Below are 23,491 nucleotides of genomic sequence, written 5' to 3' on the forward strand. Positions count from 1 at the left end.
CAGTTGCTGTGGAGGGTATAATGCTGGCAACCAGAGTAATTTGCAGCTATTGTTGCGGTATTTCTTGCCTTTGCTCAAACTGAGTTTATTGTATTACTATAAGGGAGTATATGTCTGCATTCTCTGCTCTGTTCCATTGACCTTCTTATCTGCCCTTTCACCAGTACTGTGCTATTTCAACTGTGGCCTTATAGCTGAGTCTTAAGCACTTTGATATCGGCACTCCAGCCTTGTTCTCCTCCTCTTTCTTATTCTTCCTTCTCTTATATTTCATTAGCTCTTTCAGGTATTCTGCCTCTCTGTAGTTTGTCAGTACCCCAAAATAACCTGCATTTTGAAAGTTTGATTGGACTCTATATATCATGTGGAAAGGAGCTGACATCCTAAGGTTGTTGACTCTTCCTGTCTGTGAGCATGAGATAGCCCTCCAACTGTTTAAAACTTGATTTCTTTCTTTCATTGAAGTTTTACAGTTTTCCTCATGGTTTTCTCTCTCTTTCTTTCTTTATTTCTTCTCTTCTCTTCCTTCCTTCCTTCCTTCCTTCCTTCCTTCCTTCCTTCCCTCCTTCCTTTCTTTCTTTATTCTTTTGGTTTTTTGAGATAGAGTCTAACTATGTAGTTCTGGCTGCCCTGGAACTCACTATGTAGACCAGGCTAGTCTTGAACTCACAGAGATCCACCTGCCTCTGCCTCCCAAGTGCTGGGACTAAAGGAGTGTACCACTATGTCCAGACCCTTCTGTATTTCTTGTGCATCTTTTGCTAAGTTTGTCTCTAGATACTTCATTTGGGTGCTAATATAAATGGCATTGTGTTATTAATTTCAAAGCTAATTGTTCATTCCTGGCACATGGGAAAACAATCAACTTTTATCTTGGCACATTTAATATGATTTTCAGTGTGAAAAACAATGGTGTCCTCCCGAGGAGGACTAGCTGTCTTGTCTTGCTCCTGTTTCTTGTGGGAAGGATTCTGCCTTTGCATCATTACGTGTGATGTGAGCTGGAGGCTTTACTCACCAGCTGTGGTAGGCCCGCTCTGTTTCTTGGAGACGTTTCTTTTTATCATTACATGAATGCTGAATTTTCCAATGTTGTTTGGGCATCCACTGATATAATTATATGATTATCTCCTTTAATTTGTTAATACGGTATATTTCATTAATTGTATTAATGCTGAACTAGCCTTGCATACCTGGAATAAATCCAACTTCATCACTTTTTCATGGATTCAATTTACTGATATTTTGTTGAGAAAAATTCATTTTCATTTGGGAGAAATGTTGGTATGTAGTTTTCATGCCTCATAATAGTTCCTCTAGTTTTTATATTAGGGTAACATTAACATCATAAAATGAGTGAGGAATTGTTCATTCTGCTTCCATTTTCTGAAAAGATTGCCACATAAAGTGAGTTGTTTGGTCTCCAAATATTTGGAGATTTCTTTTCTTTATTGTTTTCTGATTTAATTCCATTTCTGTTATTTTAAATTTATTTGAGTTTTATATATTTTATTATTTTTGAGAATTTCATATATGAAAACAATATATTTTAATCATTTTTACCCCCTCTTCCCCTTAATTCCTTCCAGATCCACCCCATCTACCCACCCTTTCCCAACTTTGTCTTTTTTAAATTGTGACCCATGGAATCCAGTTTGTACCCCAATGTACTCATGGGTATGGGGGTAACTACTGCGCTGCAGCATGGTGGGCCCCCCAAGAGCCACACCCTTAAAGAAAACTGCCTCTCCCTCCCTTAGAAGCCACCAGCTGTCACTAAGTCCTCAGCTGAGGTCAGGGCTTGTGTGCCCCTCGGCCAAGCATGCTGGATAGTTGACTGTCTTGATGGTAACCACTGCTGTGAGCTTGTGAGCTCGGCAGTCTGGTCTAGAAGAGCCTGGTTCACTGTGGTCTTCCCCAACTTCTGGCTCCTACAGTCCTTCTGCCTCCTCTTCTGAGATGGTCCCCAGCCTTAGGTGTGTGGTTTGTCTCATATGGACATCCGTTTGTGACTGAGCATGCCAGTGACACTTACTCTGTGTCTTTGACCAGGTGTGAGTCTTTGCTCTGTCCACAGCACAAAGAGACTTCTCTGGAGAGGTCTGAGAGCCACACCATGGAAATCTGTCTCATGTCTCAGAACATAACCTCTCTCAATGAACCTTCAGGGAGGTGTGTATTCAGGCATTCTTCAGTCTTATATAAGTCTAGTTCCAGCCTATGGATGCTGCTGTTCAGCTCAGCCGTGCCTTTACTGCTAAGCCTTTACTGATTTCTTTGGCAGTTATAATTACTAATAGGGGCAGTTTGTGCTCTCAATTGCTGTAGGAGATCTGTGTATCAGCCCTTACAGCTTCACCAGCTTCTGCCTCCTACAGACTGACACTGTGTCATCACATATTCATTAAGGTTACTTATGTCCTCTTGTGGAGCAGACCCTCTGCCATTGTTTACTGCATCTTAATCTCTTCCTGAAGATGGCTTCCTCTGAAATTGCTATAGTGATTCTAGCATTCTTCTGACTAGTATTAGTATGATAAAACTTCCCTGTATTTTCACTTTAATCTGTGACTTTACAATTAAAATTGGATACCTCCTCTACCAAGCCTGACTCTTTACCAATTGCCTGCTCTCTTCAGTCCGTTTTGTTCGTGTGTGTGTGTGTGTGTGTGTGTGTGTGTGTGTGTGTGTGTACAAAAAGCATAGTATTCACCTCAAAGAAAGTAAGAGTTGATCTTGGAGCCAAATATGAATGACCATGGTTAGGGAACAGATTCGGGTTTCCCATACTACATTGCTCCATGAAAGTAGTCACATGACATTCTCTTAGTTAGGGGACAAAGAAAGTTATAAATCAGATTATTTGCCATGTACATTGTGGGGACATAGACAGGAGGGCTACAGCAAAGTGCCAAGACTCTGCTGTAGGGTTCAGATGCGTGCTTATCTGATGGCGTGCTTAGATTTTTGGATTGGTGGAAGCTAGTGGTCTGTTGAGAATACATAGTAAGGTTTTGAAAGCCACCAGGAAGTTAAGTTAGACACAGTGAACAGTGGGTGGCTTTCGAAGGGACTGGAAACAGCTTAAGACGATCTGACTCTAGTCTGCAACCTTTTGACTCTCCTTAACCTTGAAATTTAGTCATTTGGGCCCATAGAATCTTTAACAGGTGCAGGCTCGCTCTCTCTCTGACTCTCTCTCTGTCTCTTCCTCCCTCCCCCTCTCTCTCTTTTTCTCCCTCTCTCTTTCCCTCTCCTTCTCTTCTTTTGGGAACTGCAGTTCTCACTTGCCTTTCACATATCTCATTTTGTTGTTGTTGTTAAAAGGCGGACATGATCATGGGGTGGGGAGGCTGTTGTAGCGGCGCTGTGTGAGGCTGCCCTTTTCTGGCTAGCAGTCACTACACTCACTCTTAACTATGGTCATATATTTTGATGCCTTGCCTTCTTGGAGCATCTTTAGTTTATCTATCTGTTACTCTATAAGTTCCTTTCATAGCTTTATTAAATAGAATCACTTTATTGTGATGACTGTAATACCACACAGAAACTCTACACATCTTGATGACGTTCTACACAGTTAGAATGGTCATTCGGAAGCCATGGACCTTCAGTTGGGGTTTTTCACTGTCACCATCAAGTATGTCTTATTCACCTATCCACCACAAAGGAAAAAAATGGCAGAGTTGAAACTATAAAAAAACCAAAAACCAAAAACCAAACCGTAGCTTCATATGCTCTTTCATGATTCATGTATCTTTTTGCCTGTAACCCATCTTTCTTCCAAAATAATATGAAGTACCTAGAAATAAGTCTAACCAAAGAAGTGAAAGACCTCTAAAAAGAACTCATCCAGCCACTGAAAAATAAACCCAAAGATGATGCTAGCTAATGGAAAGACCTTCCATGTCCCTGGACTGGCAAGATTAATTTTGTCAAAATGGCCATACTACAAAATTAATCTACAGATTATTTATGTTTCCTTGTTTTTATGAGATGGTATCTCTCTATTGTAGTCCTGGCTATCCTGAAATTCACTATGTAGACCAGGCTGGACTCAAACTCACAGAGATTCACCTGACTCTATCTTCCAAGTACTAGAATTAAAGGCATGCACCACTACACTCAGCCTAATCTATGGATTTAAGGTATGAACATCAGAATTCCAATTTCATATTTCATAGATCTATAAAACTCCAAGAATTCATGTGAAACCCCCAAAGGCCACAAATAGCTAAAAACAATCCTAAGAAGTGAGAACACAGAGCTATCACAATAGCTGACCTCCAATTATATGCTGCAGAGCTATGGTGATAGAGAGCTAGGCACTGGCATCAAAACAGACAACAGGGAACTGAAGGAGACCTGGGCCAGAACTGACAAATCTGTCTCTGTAATTCTTGACAAAGGAAAAGAAGGAGCCCCTTCAACAGACTGTATCCACCCACAGAAGAGTGAAATAAGATCCATAGCTCTCACCCTGTACAAAAATCAGTTTAAAATGGATCAAAGGCCTTAGCTGAGAACCTAAAACACTGAACCTGCTGGGGGAGCACATAGGGGATGCTCTTTAAGACTTCGAGACAGGTAAGAACTCTCTGAACAGAACCCCAACAGAACAGGAACCAGCCCCAGGCATCGAGAGAAGGATGGCACGGAATTTGAAAGTTTCTGCATCAGCAACAGAAGCCATCAGCAGAGCCCACAGACAGCCCGCAGAACAGGAGACAGTACATCCACACTGCAGACAGGGAGCTAATATACAGACTTTACAAAGCTTGGCAGAAACTAGACACTAAGGAAATGAAGCTTCCAATCAACAGAGGCACTAATGACTTGAACAGAAAGTCCCCCCCCAAAAAAAAGGGAAACTGAAACGCCCAATAACTGCTTAAATTTTTTTCCAGCATCCCTAGTCATCTGGGAAATGCAAATTTAAACTATGTTGGGACACCAATTCTCCCCATTCAGAATGGCTAAGACCAAGAGATCTGACAACAAATGTTGGCAAGGATGTGAGGAGCAGGGAACACTTCTCACTGCTGGTGGGAGTGCAAATTAATACAGCCTCTGTGGAAAACAGGTTGGACGTCCCTCAAAACAGTAAAAATAGAACTATCAAATGACCCAGCTCTCCCACTCCTGGGCACACTCCCAGAGAACACCATAAACTGCTGGAGAGATGTTTTCACATCCATGTTTACTGCTGCTGTATTTACAATAGTGAGGGAATGGGACTAGCCTGGAGACCCATCAATAAATAGGGGGTGGAAATGTGGTGCACATAGAAAAGAGATTATTATTCAGCTGTAAAGAAAAACGGAATTTGTTGGACGGTGGTGATGCACACCTTTAATCTCAGCACTCTGCAGGCAGAGACAGGTGGGTCTCTGAGTCCGAGGCCAGCCTGGTCTACAGAGAGAGTTCCAGGACAGCCAGACTACACAGAGAAACCTTGTCTCAAAAAAGAAACAAACAAAGAAGGTATTTGAAAGAAAATGTATGAATTCAGAAAGTATACTATTAAGCCAGGTGACTAAAACTCAGAAAAAACAACAACAACACATTTTTCCTCATATGAGGATCCTAACCTGTAACATATTCTGTAATGTATCCTGTAATGTATACATGAATGTAGGTAAACAGGCATAAGTGTGGGTTTAGTACAGCACTTAGAAAGGAGAACAAGAGAGATCAATATTAGCTTGTAAGGAAGGATGGAGTAGAAGTCATTTTCTCATGGTTCTTTTTAATCAAAAGTGTCTGGTCATATTTAACTGTATACAATAAAGCATTCTTGAAATTGTTGGTAGAAATTATTTGAGGTACAAGACAGTGTCATCTTTCTCCAGAGAGGATTTTCATTTCTTTTTCCCCAAGCACTTTGTGTCCCGGGTACTTTGAGTTCTAAAAACCAAGATCTCAGAGGTCACCCAGAAGACCCCTAATCTATGGCAGCCCTATGCAGACTGGTTTATCCACCCTTATCCTGAGGGACTGTGTCCTACTTAGGTTTTTCTGTTGCTTTGATAAACCCTATGACGAAAAGCAAAGTGGAGGAGGAAAGGATTTATTTCACCTTCCAGCCTACATACAGTCTATCACAAAGGGCCATCAGAACAGGAACTTGGAGGCAGGAACTGAAACAAAGACCATGGAGGAACACTGCATCCTGGCTTGTTGTCCATGGCTTGCTCAGCTTCCTTTCTTATATACATGCCCAGGGATAGCACTGTCCACAGTGGGCTGAGCCCTCCTACGTCAATCACTAACCAAGAAAATGCCTCTACAGACTTGGCTACAGGCCAATCTAATGGAGGAATTCTCTCAATTGGGGTTCCCAGATGACCCTGGATTGTGTCAACCTGACAAAAACCTAACCAGCACAGGGTAGCCCTTACAACCCAAATGCAAAGCTCAGGGAGCTTATGACAGTCTCTACTGAGACCTGAGAGTCAGAGGACTCTGCTCAGCATTGAGGAAAAAGTCCCCTCCCTCTTCTGTGGAATGCAGCTCCCTAAGGAAGATGGGATCTGTGGCTAGAGTTTTAAGGCAAAGGTGCTGTCTCTAGGAGCCCCAGAAAGCTGGGCTTGGCCACTCACCTTAAAATACCAACCTAGGAGATAAGGGATGATGAAAAGCAGAGACCATGGATTAATCAATGCACACTGGGATGAGGAAGTGATAAAGGGGTGCAGTGACCCCCCACTCCATCTTTAGGGCACTGAATGATATGAGCTTTAGGTTTAAAAGAAGAAGACTTGAGCAGGAGTAAGAGACAAGTTTGAGTCTACAGTTCTTGAGTAAGAGACAAGTTTGAGTCCACAGTTCTTGAATAAGAGACAAGTTTGAGTCCACAGTTCTTGTCAAGGTGTGGTCCTGCCCATGGTCCAGCTCTAGCCCCATAGAGTGGTCCATAAATTGTGAATCTGGTCATGATAGTCATCTCCTAAGAGGACCAATTTGGTCATCTACATGATGAATTGCTCCATGATGTAGCCTCTCCATCAAAGACAATTATTCTCATATTGGGGACATTCTGTCCCACTTGTGAGGTCTTGCTCATCCTCAAATCCAAGGTGACTGTAGATTTTGGACAATGGCTCTCTGTGCCTTTAGTGTAGAGGGAATGAGATGGTATCACATGTTTCTAGATAAACACCCTCTGAGTGGTAGACAGATTTTCCAAAGAAGGAAGGACAGAGATGCCAGGCTTCCAGCTCATTTTTAATTACATTGTGGACTCAAGTGGAGTCAATGCTTTTTAGTAAAAGTCAGAGTCACATGTTTTCCCCAACTATTTATCATTAAAAAGAGGCTAATTCCCACCATAGATGCTATAGGCAATGAGGCAGAGCAAGAATAGAGTCTGTTGGGCTACCGGTGTGTGCAGGAGAACTGCAGGTTTCTGCCCAGGCCTTCCTGTGGACAGCATGCACCCCCATGGAGAGAGAAGCAAAGGCTTCACAGATGTGCCATCGGAAAGGTCAAAGGCCAATCTGAGAAGAAAAGTAGATCTGCAGCGTATGTTGGAGACCTATAAAGGGAAAACAGGATTATCTGGCTGGGTAGATGCCACCAGGTAGAACCCTGAAGGCTGGGCTGGCAGAACATTCTGAAGAGAACTCTATGCAGAGGTCGGTCACCAGGGCTCCCTTGATGCTGGCTCTCTCTAGATCGTGCCAGCAAGAGGCTAAGAAAGATTGGACGAGGCAAGGCAGCTTGTCCTCCCCTTCTTATCCTGCAAATAGTTAGAAGCCTCCATCCTTCAGCTAAAGCAGACAGATGCAGTTAGTGGTCGTAGAAGTAGTTTCTGCAGAACCATCAGTGGGTGAGGTAATTCTCACCTCAGCAGAGCCGACGGGGCCCTCATCAGGGACCTTCAGAAGCCTCCTGCCTTCCTGGAGAAGCTTGGGCGACGGTGTGCAATGCAGAGCACTCGTCAGCCTGGGCTGCAAAGCTCTGGTGCCTGAGGGAAGCATCCCAAGTTCTTTCTTGGGCCACATTGGGTCTGACAAGGATTTCAAAACAAAAGAGAAATTGTAGTTACGTTTAGGGAGAGGCTGGTTGGCCCAGAAGTAAAGAAGTTTCTTCACTGGGAGAGTCTTTGGTACTCTGGTAAATGCATCTATATTATGAGCCTCAAGAGGAAAATCTACATGCAAGTCACTTAAATTCTGTTCACAGGGAGAGGGTTTTTGAAAAGATCTGACTAGGCCACTTTTGAGGATGCCATTCCATGGATCCCACAGGAGGGATCATTTCTGAGTTAGGGATGCCTCAAAATAGATGCCACTCCGTTCATCTTAGTCACTAGGAGAGGTGACTTTGTCTCCTTTCCACAATGTGGAAGCTTTGAAGCCCAGGGAACTAGGTATGAACTGTTGACAAGCTTTAGGCAACCATGACTAATACAGGCTCATATTTTTTTTAAAGTTATTATTTCCCAAATTGCAATAAAAATCCATATTTTAGGAGTGGTGACACATCACTCAGATAGGTTGTGACAAGACCCTCTTGATGACTCTGCACAACGCATGAAACAGAAATCACGGCTTGCCTGGAAGCATGCCCCCATCCCCCAAGCTTCACAGCCTCTCACTCACACTTGCAACATCTTTCACCCTGCCTGTGAGGAGGCACAGCTGCCTGCCTGGTGAACTGCCGTACACCAAACAAGTTTGCTGCCAGGCCTAGGCAAAAGAAGTTCTTACCCTGCTTCCTGCCCAGATTCTTGCTCAGGAACACAGACATCTTGAAAGAGGAAAAGACCACATTGACTTGCCTGTAATGAGACCCACATTCTGGGAGGCTCACCACAGCTCCAAGTGACTGAAGAAGCATGAGTCACAGTGTTTGAAAGTCCTCACTGGGTCCCAGCAGAGGGCAGTCAGTCAGTCACACTGGGTCTGTTGGCCTCCAGCACAGTGACCCTGGGATGACAGCCAGTGGTGGAAGGATTGATGAGATGTTGGGAACATGGTGGGCCGTCTCTAAGGCTCTCTCCTTGGAACATCCAGAAGCTCCAGCTGCTGTCTTCTGTTGTAGAGCTGGGGCCTGCCCACATGCGCACGCCAGTTCTATGCACATGCAGCCTCGTGGGACATCCACAGAGCTGCAGCACTCTGGCTGGAGCTCCTACTGTCTTCCTTACCATAGACATTATCCTGGAAATGAGAGCATATTAGATGCTTGGCAGGTCCTTTGCACCAATGTGTTTGTTATCTCAGAGCACATCATCTGCCAGCATTACAACATAACCCTCTGAGATGCAAGAAGAGAAAGGAAAGGGGGAGGAGAAAGAGAAAAGCAAACCCTTACAAGCCGAGAGGGAGGCACCGCCCACTTGAAATCTGCTCATGGGTTCTTACACCATTGGCTCTCCGGAACCTGCACCCCCAAGCAGAAGGGTTAATACAGCTCCTGCTAGTCTGGAGCTGTGCTGAGGGCTGTGTTCCTGGGGAAGGCTGCTGTGATACTAAATTATTGATAGGCCCGGAGTTCTTTGAAGAACGACTACCTGCATTCTTTTGGCCAGCAGATGCTGTGGGCTCATACTTGCTGCCTAGCTAAACTAGTCTGCTCTCTGGAAAGGCCCTCTGCCCTTCAGACAGAGAAAGGAATTCCCAAAGCCTGAACTCGTAATGTCTGAAGATCTTACTCTCTGCCAACTGGGAAAACACATTTTTATTTAGTCAGTCCCTAGAGAAACAAAGTTCAAAGCAATCAATGGCATCTGTCAATCTCTTGGTCTTTTGTCTCATCTAGTCACTCATAACTACCTTTTGTAATTTTTCAAAATTACATGTTATAACAAATCAAAGATTTTAAAGTTACCCCCTGGCTTCCACTGTGCACAAGGAATTATGGGAAATTCCACATTAAAATAGTCATTTCCTTCTTCTACCATAGGCTCTCTGATGCCGCACAGCCTCCTATGACAGCAGCTTCACCTAATGTGCCACCCGGACTCCCATCCAAACCACCCCACACTTTGGAGCCCTCTGGCTTCTCTTGAATGAGAAGCTCTCTTCCTTCCCGCCTTCCTGTTGCTTGCACGTCTGGTGGAAGTTCTTCCTCTCCCCTTTTTGGTCATTTGGTCCTCCTGGCCTCCAAATTCTCTATCATTGGATCAATTAAGTTCAGGTCAAACTGTGTACAAAAACCTTTGATTTGTATTGGATACAACTGTTTACTTAGCATTTGCATTGCATTAAGTCAACTAGAAATGATTTGACATCTACAAGAGAGTGGATGTAGCTTCTGGACAAATACTGTAACATTTTGTGAACATCTGAGGGGTTTGGTAGCTGGAACTTATCCCCCACATATACCTTAGGATGCCTGTTTCCAGTGTGCTCATGTGGGGACCACCTACCGCCCAGCTTGTGACAAGTTGGAGGTCATTTCTGAGTCATACCTAGTCCCACACAGCACTAGCAGTGCTATGCATAGAATGAGATCCATGAGTTAGGACGGTAGACTGTGGATGAGAAAGCAGCCACAAGCCAGGACACCTCGGTTAAGTTGAGGGATGAATGATGAACTGCACATGTTTGTCACTGTACCACAATCCTTTACTATAATGCCGAGCTTCTCCTAAAGGGGGTGGAGGAGAAGTACCACATGGAGAAATGTGCAAGAGGTGTGTAGAGTTCCACAGAGACAGAAATGCCATATGTCCCTCAAATATGAAAAGAGGCTTACCTGCAACATAGAAAACCAACATATTTAAACCACACTGACCTAATAGGCATGCAGTAGAACACTTTGTCCAAGGAAAGAAAAAAGAATATAGACATTCTTTTACAGTTTTACTTATCATTGCGTTTGTGTATTCATAACACTGTGTGGAGGTCAGAGGACAACTTTGTAGTGTCAATGTTCTCTCTCCACACTTCCACAGTGTGATGGTTCGAAAAGAGATGGCCCTGCAAAGGAGTGGCACTTCTAGGAGGTGTGGCTTTGCTGGAGGAAGAGTGTCACTGTAGGGGTGAGCTTTGAGGTCTCTTTTGCTCAAGCTTCCATCAGTGCGAAACTGAGAACACTTCCTGTTGCCTTCTGATCAAGATGTAGCCAGCACCATGTCTGCCTGCACATCGCCATGCTTTCCACCATGAACTAAGCCTCTGAAACTATAAGCCACCGCCTCAATCAAATGTTTTCCTTTATAAGAGTTGCTGTGGTCACGGTGTCTCTTCCCAGCAATGGAAGCCCTATCTAAGACACATAGGTTCCAGGAACTGAACTCAGATCGCCATCTTTGTGAGGTAGAACCTTTACTGGATGAGCCATCACACCGAGCCAAAGGGATACATTCTACTCAGGTGCACATGGACTGTCCCTCAGCATAGGCTATATACCAGCCCACAAAGCAAGGTTCAGTCGATTTTAAAGGACCGGGATCATGGGACCACACTAGAAACCCATAATAGAAATTTGAGAAATTCACAAATACGTTGACATCAAATAATATAACCACATAGAGCCAGTGGGTTAAAGAAGTATTGAGAAAAAAATAGAGAACTTTACAAATGAACAAAAATTAAACTTACTAAATCTTCCTGGATGCACCTCAAGCAATGCTTAAGGGGATGCCTGCTGCTTTGAGTGTCCACATGAAAGGCGGAAGCAGGCCTAAGGCCACGTGGGAGTGTCACAACCAAATCTCATGATTTATGCAATTAATATAAACCTGTAAACAGTGTGTGACCTCATTTTCAACTTTAGAAAACAAAACCAACAACCAAAGCGCTGTCGAGCAGAGGCAGAGTCAATGATGCACTGATAAAAGAGAGGATAGAAAAACCACAGAAGAAATAACTGTCAGTCAATTGATCCTGAGAGACAGTGGGCACGGCTGATGAACCTTGAGACAGACAGCTGAGCAAGGAGAAATGAAAGGAACAAGAATGTGAACAAATGTGCACAACAAATTTTAAAAAAAACTGAATGAAATGAAAAAAATCTTTGGAAGAAATAAATTATTGAAACTGATTTAAAAATCTGAACAGACAGATAGAGGTCAACTGTGATTTTAAAGCTTTCTGCCCAGAAAATACAGACCGGGATGGAGTCGCTGGTAAGTTCTGCTAAACTCACCCTTCCTGGTGCTTCTCACTTTATTCTCCAAGGTCAGTTTTGCTTTGCAAAGCCATGTGAGGAAGGAAAACGACACCTAAACCCTATCAAGACAGCATTTTTAATGAGACTGGCAAAAGTCTATCTAAGGCTAAGCATTATCCTGTGGTGACGAGGCTGCAGAAAGCTAAGAACCATCGTAAACAGGTAAAAAGCAACCTTGACAAGATGGATCATTCATTTATCCTTTATTGCTCATTTCTGGAAGCCCCTCTTCTAGAAGTCTAACCTGAAGATTCCTGGCAAATATAAAAAGATGCACGGAGAGGTTTTGGGTTGCAATGCAGTTTGTAAGACAGAGAACCACCCAAGAGTCCTCTAGAGGGCACAGGCTATCAACTTCCCTGAGAGTCACTGAGTGAGTGGGGGGAGCATGGCCGCCAACTTCCATACTCAGCCAGCTTCGAAGGTACGCAGCGATGAAGGAATTTATAACATCCCCAGAAGAGTGGAGCTCCTAAGCAGAACAAGGCAGGAAAGTGGTGGGAAGGTCCCTGTGGGAAGAGGGGGGAAGCAAACGTGGGCACATTGAAGGTCAAAAGGAGGCAGAACACCCCTCAGGTTCACTTGTGGAGGAGCGGGGAGTAGGGAGAGGAGAGGCACAGTAGCTGGACTCTGCAGAATCAAGCTTGTCTGCACATTTGACTTTACAGTGATGAAAATGCTTCCTATAAGTATAACTCATTTTTAAATCTAAAAGCTAACTCATGTAAAAACCAAAGAAAAATTAAGCAAGTAAACTTTACTATGTAACACATTTGTAGACTAGCTAGAAGAGAATTATCGTTAAGAGATTCAGAAGAACCCTAAGCGTCTTTTCCTCAAGCTAAAAGAGCGAGAAAACAACATTTGAGACAGCTTCAGCAGTTAGCAATTGTTCAGCTGGCATTGTTTCCTAAACTGCACCCGTGGAAAGGGGAAGCCGTGTTAGCCATTAGGAAGGAGACTTTAGGAGCAAAGAAAAAGACCCGGATGTAGCATTAGGGATGCTAAGTCCCTGTGTTCCCGAATTTGAATTGCAAACTGACATTTTGAGCACACATACACACACACACACACACACACACACACACACACACACACCCTTCAGGTGTTCTTCCACTGCACTCTTTCTTGTGATTAGAAACAGCTCTGTGTAGAAGCAGGTGGAGTCCAGATCTGTGGCCAAACCTATGCCTGAATCAAAACCATACATTTGTACTGACATCCAGAGCAAAGAAAAAAACGATGAGGCCAAGGATCCAGCTCACGTCTCAAAACGAGAGCCATTTCCCTGCTTCGGTTGTGTGAGCAACCTTCTCTTTCAAGCGAAGTTCTAGTCCTCAAATGAAGAGTCCGTTGCGTTAGAGCTCGCCACCCTGCAAGTCTTGATGACTATCATCCATCCTGCAGTAAGCAGCCTTGGGGAGCACTCCAGATCCTACAGTGACACCAAGCCCTGGCTTTTCCTCCCTGACAATGAGAGCCGCACTGACTCTGCAGGCCACTCTCAGACAGGCTTCTTGCGCCCAGGGAACCACCACCTTCACCAGCTCAGCCTCCACCTGTTCAGGTAGAACCTTCTTTTCCTGGTACGATTTCCCACTGGAGCCAAATACTCATTGCCTAGCAGAACCAGACCTGAGGCCGGGCTGCTGTGATAGGGGCCTGTCATTCCAGGTGTCTACCCAGCTCAGCGCCTGGGATGGCAATCACTGGTCCACAATTCCTGTCCATTAGCACAACAGGTGCCAACCTTTGGTGGGCTTAAAGGAACCAAGGAAAGGAAAGGGCAGACTCGCCCTAGTCTCTGGCCTGGCTAGGACCCCACCCCCAGCTGCATCCTCTGGGGGAATTCAGACTCGCCATGGCCCTGGACACATGCCCAACTCCTGCCACGATCTTCTGCAGTTTGCTGGCTCTAAGGAGGTCTACAGGTTCAGACTTTCCTGTCCTTAGGGTTCTAGTGTGAATAGTACAACCTGGAGTGAGCAGCCAGGCCTGTTCCAGGTCACGTGGTCTTTGGGCAAGTCAGCCACTCCCTACCCTCAGTGCCCTTTTCTGCAAATGGGACCTTTTCAGGCATCCCAGTTGTCTGCAACTACACTTGTTCCTGGTAAAGCAGAGAGGAGTCTGCTCCCAGGAGCCCCCCAGACCCGTAGTGAAGAGCAGCCCAAATGGAGCAGATGTTCAGGACTGGCCTTCCCCAGGCGGAGAAGGCATGCCAGAGGCCGGGGCACATGTGCAGGCATGTTGTTACAGCACATCCAAAAAGCTCTCACTGCGGTGGCCTGGGGGTGACTGTGACCCCAGTCAGGCAGATTGCTGGCAGGGCAGGGACAGAGAGGATTAGAAGCCTCACGTGGGCCTGAAAGTCATGTGGGACTCTCCCAGCATTTGCTGTTGGATTCATCTCAACCTCTGGCCCAGCTCTGATCAACTTGAAAAGGCTCAGCAGTAATTAGAAGCATGTGGCTCCTCTTCCTGGCTCATGAGGGCCGGGGCATTGGCCGCCTGACATGGGGCTTCTGAAAGAATGATTATGTCCAATTGTCTCAATTATGCAAAGTGGGCTGACATTTGCACTTGGAAGGCATGACTAGGGCAAAGGAGGTGGGGACCACTTCAAAGGGAGCTGGCTTTTTGTGCATACCACACGGAGCAGCCTGGGAGCCAGGTCATGGGGCCATCGTCTCACGGGGATCATGAGGACTGGGCATAGACACTCACATGCTCTTCATGTGGGCTGCTCCTCTTAAAGAGTGAGCCCCCTCACCCAGTTTCCTGCCTGGGCCAAGGAAGAGGCTGGAGAAGGCCAGGCTGAACCTTTCCTGCTTGGCAGCTGAGGCAGGTAAGCCCAGTAGTGGAGCTTGGCTCTTTCAGCCCCTTGCTTCTCTCTGCAAAGGTGGCCTCAGGGCCTCCTGGGAGTGAGTACTGGATCCAGACTCAGCCTCGGTTCCCGGAGGCTTGAAGCTACCTGATGGGCTGACTGGCAGAGGAAAGGGTCTGTTGGGTCAGAGACTGGCTAATACTCTGAGTGTCCTGGGCGGCATTTTCTCCATGCAGGTGTCTGGGATTTGCTGGGAAGCCCCAACTCCAGGGCTGGGCAGCACCTACCCTCTCTCGGTGTCTTACTTCCATGCCTTTCCTTTGGGGAAACAGACATTTCCCTTAAAATCCCCCAAATGCTGAACTTCACAGGATGAGAGTGTGTACTTAGAAGCCTCCAACTGCAGGAACATTGGACTGCTGAAGTTTAATTAGGCTCAGGGGAAATATGGTGGAGGCCCCGTTCCCTTTCGTTGATTACTTTACAACAGAAGTGTAGACTGGACCCTTGATGTGTTCAACAGCACGTGCCAAGGCCAGCAATCCCACATGGAGGAATCTGTCCTGAGGAATTGACCTGGAGGTATGAGGATATTCATCCAGCACTGTATACCACAGTGCAACCCAGGGTCAGCCAGAAACAGAGCACACATAAATCCGGGTCTATCCATAGAAAATATTATGAGACACTTTTAAATGACAGAGAAAAAGGTATAATTATCACATACAGAAGACTCACTCGTAGCCTTGAGATTTGTACTGCCCATATCTAACCACATGTCTAATGCATTTTGTAGAAAAAAAAAAAAAGGCAGGAGTGAGGATGGAGGCCTTGGGAGCACCTGCTTATTTGTTCTTTTGTATGTCTCCCCTTTCTGGAGGTTTTTATTACAATTTATTTCTTAATTGATTTTTATTTCATGTATATTGGTCTCTTGCCTGTATGCATGTCTGTGTGAGAGTGTTGGATCCTGAAGTTACAGACAGTTGTGAGTCAGCATTCGGGTCCTGGGAATTAAACCTGGGTCCTCTGGAAGAGCAGTCAGTGTTCCTAACCACTGAGCCATCTCTCCAGGCCCCCTATTACAACTTCTCTAAATCGAATATGCATGTTTTTAAACCACAAAGATCTACCTAATTAATGGGGAGAATAACTGTGCACAGAGGCCTGGGCATCGAGAACAAAGGTGGGGAGAGGGGAGAGATGTGCACCCTGTCTGGACTCAGGGCAGCAACAGTACTAAGGCCCGGGCTCTCCGCAGGGGGATGCCAGTTTTGACTGGGGAAGGCTTGTCTCTGGCAGTGTTTTGCTTAGCATTTGAAGTTATATTTGTAGCGTGAGTTGGCCACTCTCTTGCAGCTTATTTTAGAAGGAAGAAAATGTCACTGGAAATGTCAATTCATGTCACATGTGTTTGCTATAATTGTTGTTTGCTTGATTATTTTCTAGAAATCTAGAACTTGATTTGACTCTCTCTAACTTCCAGGTTCTTAAGTAGTACGAGAAAAGAGATGGGACCCAGACATTTGAGGTCACTTGTCACCCCCAGGCTGAACTGGGTGAAAATAGATTTTTCCAATAAGCTAAAAGTCTCTTACTTGGGGACATTAGATGGTTTTGAAAAACTCTTTTCACTTTGGCTAAATTTTTTTTCAAGAAATTTTGGAGATGAGAGAGAGAGAAAGAGAGAGAGAGAGAGAGAGATTGTAGTCTGGGCCTGGGCCTGGAAACTGGAAGCTCCCAACCAGGAGCACAATGAATCCCTATCCACCAACATCTTCTGCAATCTAGAGGAATTCAATACCTAAACACTTCTATTAAAAAGAGAGTAGCCTGCCCAGTGTGGCAGCACGTCCCTGTGATTCCAACACCAGTAAGGCTGGGTCAGGGGGAGTCATCTGCTGGGCTGCATAGTGAGACTGTCTCAAGAAAAAAAAAGGCACGGTCAACTAGAGACACACTGCCACTGGTGATCTGACCAGGGAGTTTGCCTGCTGGCCCCTCTCTTGCTAGTTCTGTTAGACTGGGCAGTGGGCAGATGAGGCAGAGCAATGCTGGAAGCCATCATGGCCCAGAAAGAGATTGGTCCACGTCCCAGACATAGTCAGGGACAATTCTCCTGGGCTCCTGCAGAAAGGGTATATTAATATTAACTCACTGCTTCCCAGAAATCGTCTTTAGTTGGCGTGTGTGTGCGTGTGTGTGTGTGCGTGCGTGCGTGCGTGCGTGCGTGTGTGTGTGTGTGTGTGTGTGTGTGTGTGTGTGTGTTTACAGTGCTAGAGGCCACTTCAAGAACAGGAGCTATCCTCAGTTGCAGGTTCTCCCCAGCAGCTGGGCCTCTTGGGGTTTCTATGTCCCCTCCTTCTGGATTGTCACTCCTCTAAATTCGCCCCTCTGTGAACATGGGAAGCATGGGCATCCTCTGTCAACAGAACTTATCTGTCCTCCTGAGCCTGCCCCTCCCCTACCGGGGTTGGTAATGTTGGATGTGCTGGATGTTGAAGACTACGTTCATGTCTGGGGCCCTCCTCCTAATAACAGCATCAGGACAGGCAGATCCTCTGGCATGGGGCAAGAAAGCTGTGTTCAGGGAAGACAGCCCATGAGTTGTTAAAACAGGAGAAGCTAGGCGGTGGTGGCACACACCTTTGATCCCAGCACTCGGGAGGCAGGGGCAGGCAGATCTCTGTGAGTTTGAGGCCAGCCTGGGCTACAGAGCGAGATCCAGGACAGGCACCAAAGCTACACAGAGAAACCCTGTCTCGGGAAAACAAAACAAAACAAACAAACGAACAAACACCGGATGGGAGAGCTGAGGACTGCCTGCTTCTGCTTCTCCTCACCTGCTCTGCCACAGTGAGACTCATGGCATTTTGGTCAGCATCATTTTACCCCATGCACACCTCTGAGATGCCAACACTTGGAAGGCTGGGTCAGGAGGGGTCATGAACTGGGCTACACAGTGAGGCTCTGTCTCAAGGGGGAAAAAGGCAATTTCAGCTTGAGACACATTGAAACAGCATGCATGAGATGCTCCCATGATTGTAAATGAGATAAAGCTACACACACACACACACACACACACACACACACACACACACAAAGAATGAGTGAAATTAACTTTAATTCTACAGTTTACTGAACTCAATAAAAGTGATACTTCATGTCTCTTTTCTACACAAAGTCTTTGAAATCTTGCAGACCCTGGGGCATACATGGTCATGGTGAATGGCTGTGTGATGGTCTACCCTCCACCCAGCATATTTTGGCTGAGACCATATTTGGCTGCTGAGGCATGGGTATGCTGTGCTAGACAAACCAGTTCTCGCTCTTTCCATATCAGCAAGTGTGTTTCTATATAGCCAGATCTTATCAGAATGATCTTGACATAATCTCTTCCAGTCAATGACAGAGATGTTTACACTTACTAGAACTTATAGCTCTATTTTAGTCTTACATTTGCATAACACATGATTTGGATTAATCCTCACTCTTGACTAATGGAGAACCAGGAGAGCCATTCTGCAGGTCCTGGTACCTCACATGTTTAGTGCCTGAGCACACAGTGGGATAGCCTCCTGCATTCTGGGATGCTTTAGAGATAAGTACTGGATGCAAGGACCCAAAGGGGTAGGAAATGACAGAGCACAAGAAAAGAGAGGGTGTGGGTGATGGGAACCAGTTGGGGAGAAGAGCTGGCCCTGAGTTGTACCCTCTTGGCCCTCAAAGGGAGGCCCTCTGCATTGTGTCATCCTGATGACCTTGGCCTTCTGTGTGAGCCTGCTGGGCAGCATTATGCAAACCCTGAGCAGGGGCAGCTCTTGATGGGCTTCAAGGTCTATGTTGGGATCCCTCAGTGCTCTAATCAGGTCAGAGCCAGTGACACAGAAGAAGGGGGATGGGGTACATCAGACCAAGGCAGTATGACTCCATTTCTCCCTCTTCGAAGTGAAATGAAGCATTTGTAAATGTAGTCCTGTGCACCTTTCAACTAACAACAGACTGAGTGGATGGCAAGGTCTAATGGTATTATGATGAAGCAGACAAATTCCTGACACCAGAGATACTCCAGCCAGGGATAAGCTGTATCACATGCATCACTTGTGGGTATGTGGAGATGATAGAGTAAAACCCAGTGTGTGAACAGTATACAACATTCAATAGTGACAAGAAAAAATGACTCCTGTGTTCACAGTGCTATACTGCTTATCTCCTTAGAGTATATTCCTCCTGCCTATTAAAGACTCTTACTGTAAGAGCATGTGTGTTATATCCATATTATGGAGGGGTTTCATAGCTTCATTTGGACGGCTGAATACTGTCCCATTGTGTACATAGGCAACAGTTTGTTGCACTAGCCATTAATGGACACTTGAGCAATTTCCAGTATTTGGCTGCTGTGAATATTGCTATGAACATTTTTTTTTTTTTACTTTTCAAGACAGGGTTTCTCTGTGTAGCTTTGCACCTTTTCCTGGAACTCACTTGGTAGACCAGGCTGGCCTTGAACTCACAGAGATCCGCCTGGCTCTGCCTCTGGAGTGCTGGGATTAAAGGCGTGCGCCACCACCGCCCGGTGAACATGTATTTGTTTGAGTCCCCTGTTTTCATCCCTTTGGGGTGGGAGTATACTTAAGAATAGAAATGCTGAGTGATGCAATAATTCCTCATTGTACTTGCTGAGGATCTGCCAAACTGTTTTTCCAAGTAGCTGCACCATTTTACATTTCCACCATACTGTATGACGTTATTAGTTTGTTCACATCCTTGCAAACACTGGTTACTGGTTTCCTGCATGTGTGCATGTTTATATGTATATGTGTGTGTGCATTTGCATGCATGGGTATAAATGGTATACATGCATATGGTTGCTGCTGTGTGTACGTTTGTATATGTGTGTAGAGGTCAAGGGTCTTTCTTGAGTGTATTTACTCAGACAAATCTACCTTGACTGTTTTGAGACAGGGTCTCTCACTGGGCTGGAACTTGCTGATGAGGCTAGGATGACTGACCAGTGAGCTCCAGGGACCTTTCTGCTCTGCCTCCCCAGCATTGTGAATTGCAAGTGGGTGCCAGCTGGCCTGGCTTTCTGTTTGGGGGATAGGCAATAGTGAAGGTGGACAGTACTGCACTGTGGCTTTGATTTCTGTTTCCCTAGTGATTTGTGACGCTGAACAACCTTTCAGGTATTTATTGGCTACTGTGTATCTTCTAGGGAGAACTGTCTATTAAAGTTCTTTGCTGACTTTTCTTTTAGAATACATCAATTATTCTCTGATAATTTCACACATGTATACACAGTGTCTCAATCATTCTCAACCCCAAATCTCTTCCCACATCCTTAGGATACTTTCCATTCCGTTTCTCTCCCAGTTTCACGTCTTTCCTTTTCCTTCCTTCCTTCCTTCCTTTTCCTTCCTTCCTTCCTTCCTTCCTTCCTTCCTTCCTTCCTTCCTCCCTCCCTCCCTCCCTCCCTCCCTCCCTCCCTCCCTCCCTTCCTTCCTTCTTCCTTCCCCCGCCCCACTGAGTCCAGTTAGTGCCACCTTCTAGAAAGCTGACTGATGGTCTTGGCTTGACCTTGTGCAGGTCTAACATAAATAATTGCATCTGCACGAAGTCCATAAGTGCGACAGGCACACCACATGCAGAGGACAGCATTTTACAGCACTCCTGCCCATCTTCCGGCTCTTACATTTTTCAGTTCCCCTTCCTAAATGTTCCCTGAGCCACGTGCAGAAGGTGAGGTTGATTTAGATGGTCCCAGTTAAGAGCTGTGCACTCCAGAAACCACTTATTCTCAGCACTTGGGCCAGTCATGAGTCTGCGTTGCCACCCCCTGCAGAAGGGGATGCTCTGGCCAAGGTTGAAGGCAGCATTGATCTATGGGTATAAACGGAAATGGTATGAGGCAATTTAACATGTTTGTTTAACAAATTGACTGTAGTAGGTTCCCCCTTGGGACTTCTGACTACTCAAGCCTTTGGCTTCTGACAAGGTTTGCAGTACAGGCATGAATTCTCTCCTCTGGAGCAAGCTTCAGGTCTGACCAGAAACAAGTTGGTTGTCCTCAGAATTGCCATGCTACTATTGTACCAGTGGGCACGTCTTGCCTGGCAGGTTGATATTGTTGCATGGTCCAGCACTGGGTAAGAAAAATCTTTTCTCCCCCACTGGCATGCATATCACCTTCCAACACTGGGAAAGCTAGCTGACAGGGAGAAGGTTTTCAGGTCAGTTCCAGCTTGATGCTCTTAAGTCCTGCAACCCAATGGTGTGGTACCTCCCTTGGCTCCTTTGCAGCTCACTTGTGCTTCTGTTGTTGAGTGGCAAGGCACCTCCATACGATCTAGACATTAAACCCTCACCAGAGACATCATTTGTCAATGTTTCCTCCCATTCTATGGGATGTCCTTGGATGAAATTTTATGCACGCTTTTAACTTAATAAAATCATTCGTCTGTTTTCTTTTGTTGCTCATATTTTAGTGTCGTTCAGATGTGTACCACCAAGTCCAAGATCATGGATATTTATCCCCATTTTCCTCTTTCTTCTAAGAGATTTATGGTTTTGGCTCTTAATTTTAGGTCTCATTCTGTTTGAGTTAGTTTTGTGAATGGTGTGAGGTAAGGGTCTAAATGTATTTGCTGGTGTGTGTAATACAACTTCCCAAGCACTATTTGTTGAAGACCACCACAGAGAGATCCTGACACCTTCATTACACAAAAAAATTTCCCATAGATACGTGGATTTATTTCTGAGCACATCTATAACTGAAGTTTGAAAATCACCATCTTGTGTTTCAGCTAAGGGAATATTATGGTGGGACATTTGATTTCTGGAGGAGACATGTTTTGGTTATTCATGTTTTTTCATGTATCTGTTATAAAATATAGGCATCAGGAGTCAGGTAATTGGAGACGTTTCTTGGTGTGGATGTTTGGTCTTGCTTTGTTGGGTGGGCATCAGGAGTCAGGTAATTGGAGATGTTTCTTGGTGTGGATGTTTGGTCTTGCTTTGTTGGGTGGGCACTTGGATCTTTGCTTGCTGTTACCCAAGCTTGTCAAGTTGTGGACCAGATGAATAGCACATGGGGTTCAGTCTTGGGGACACTCTGTATTGATGAGGTGTCAGAGTGATACAGGTAAAACTTCTGAGCTCAGGAGCAACCCTCTGTAAGCTTAGGAGGTTCTCGCTGTCTATCTTCTCACATGCTCCCACAGGTGGGCCTTGGGTGGCAGAGGCTAGGGTCACAGTGAATAGTACCTCATGGGGGTGAGGACCAAGATGCCATACCATCCTCTGGTGGAGTAGAGGCCAGGTTGGAGGTTTCTATCTGGGTTCAGGAACACAGGACACCATGAGGCACCAGGCATCTTGGTACATGGGCCGGCTGGATCTGAAGATCTCTAACAGGCTGTGTATGCAAAAAAACCCACATGGTTCTGGAGTGGCAGAGTGGGCAGGGTGGCTGAAGGCAAGCAAAGGGTGGATCTGGAGGCTCCTACCTTTATTTATGAGCTTCAAACCCTCTTCCATTGGTCTATACATCCAGCTCTATGCCAGTACCACACTGTCGTGAGCCCCGACTGAAACTGGGAAACCTGAGTTCTCCAATCTTGTTCTTTTTGTTTTTCAGGGACTCATAGTCCATTTAGCCATTGAAAGCTCTTTTGAACTTGGGAATCAGCACTGATTCCATTTCCACAAAACAGGCCTGTGGCTTCTCCGGAGGGCTGCCTTGAATCTGCATGTTATCATGGGTTGTTTTGCTCTCTAAGTTGCCGTATCAGCCAAACATGATGCCACAGGTCTGTAATTGCAGCCCCTGGGAGGGGAAAGCAGGGAAACAATGGGTTCAAAGCCATCAGGGCTACATTAGCAAGCACGAGGCCAGACTGGGCCATGGGAATCCTTGTCTCAGGATAAACAGTAAAAAGTCACTTTGTTAAATCTCCCAGTGAGTGAACAAAAACGTGTTTCCTTGCATTTATTGTTTTAGTTTGTCTTCTATTGCTGGTGTAAAGACTAGTGACTAAAAGCATTTTGGGAAGGAAAGGGCTTATTTGGCCTATACAAATCTTAGTCCATGACTGAGAGAAGCCAATGCAAGAACTCAAACAGGGCAAGGACCTAGAGGCAGGAACCGAATCAGAGGAACGCTGCTTACTGGCTTGCTCTCTATGGCCTACTCATCCTGCCTTCTTACACAGCCTAGGACCACCTGCGGGGGTGGGGTGGCAATGCCCATAGTGGGCTGGTCCTTCCCACATTAATCATTAATCAAGACGATAACTGCAGGCCAATTCCATGAAGGCATTTCCTCAGCTGGGGTTCCCTTTTCCCAGACACGTCTAGTTTGGGTCAAGTTGACAAGAATCAACCAGCACAAGTGACCTCTTGTCCACTTGACACATAACACTTGACTCTTAAACCGTAAACCATCCTTTCTTGTTCATTCCTAAGATCCCATGTTAATATTGGTATTATAAAACATTCCAACTTTTAAAAGTCCCACAATCTTTAGAAATTCAAACACTTTAA

At 45.4% G+C, this 23,491-nt stretch overlaps 1 protein-coding gene and 1 long non-coding RNA gene across 2 annotated transcripts in view; one reads left to right on the plus strand and one right to left on the minus strand.

Annotated features, from left to right (window-relative positions):
- Positions 1-6,274: 6,274 nt before the first annotated feature.
- Positions 6,275-9,253, minus strand: LOC118591294. The gene is made up of 3 exons (XR_004945935.1): positions 8,715-9,253; positions 7,848-8,011; positions 6,275-7,537 (listed from the first exon to the last, which is right to left on the minus strand). It is a non-coding gene; the product is annotated as an uncharacterized LOC118591294 (long non-coding RNA).
- A 3,261-nt stretch (positions 9,254-12,514) lies between these two features.
- Trpm1 (transient receptor potential cation channel subfamily M member 1) overlaps positions 12,515-23,491 on the plus strand; it is a 72,400-nt gene continuing 61,423 nt past the window's right edge. Inside the window, exon 1 of the mRNA XM_036168919.1 lies at positions 12,515-12,550. Coding sequence (XP_036024812.1) covers positions 12,515-12,550 — 36 coding nt within the window. The remainder of the gene's footprint in view (positions 12,551-23,491) is intronic.

This window comes from Onychomys torridus, chromosome 1 (assembly GCF_903995425.1).
Source record: "Onychomys torridus chromosome 1, mOncTor1.1, whole genome shotgun sequence".
NCBI classification, from domain to species: domain Eukaryota; kingdom Metazoa; phylum Chordata; class Mammalia; order Rodentia; family Cricetidae; genus Onychomys; species Onychomys torridus.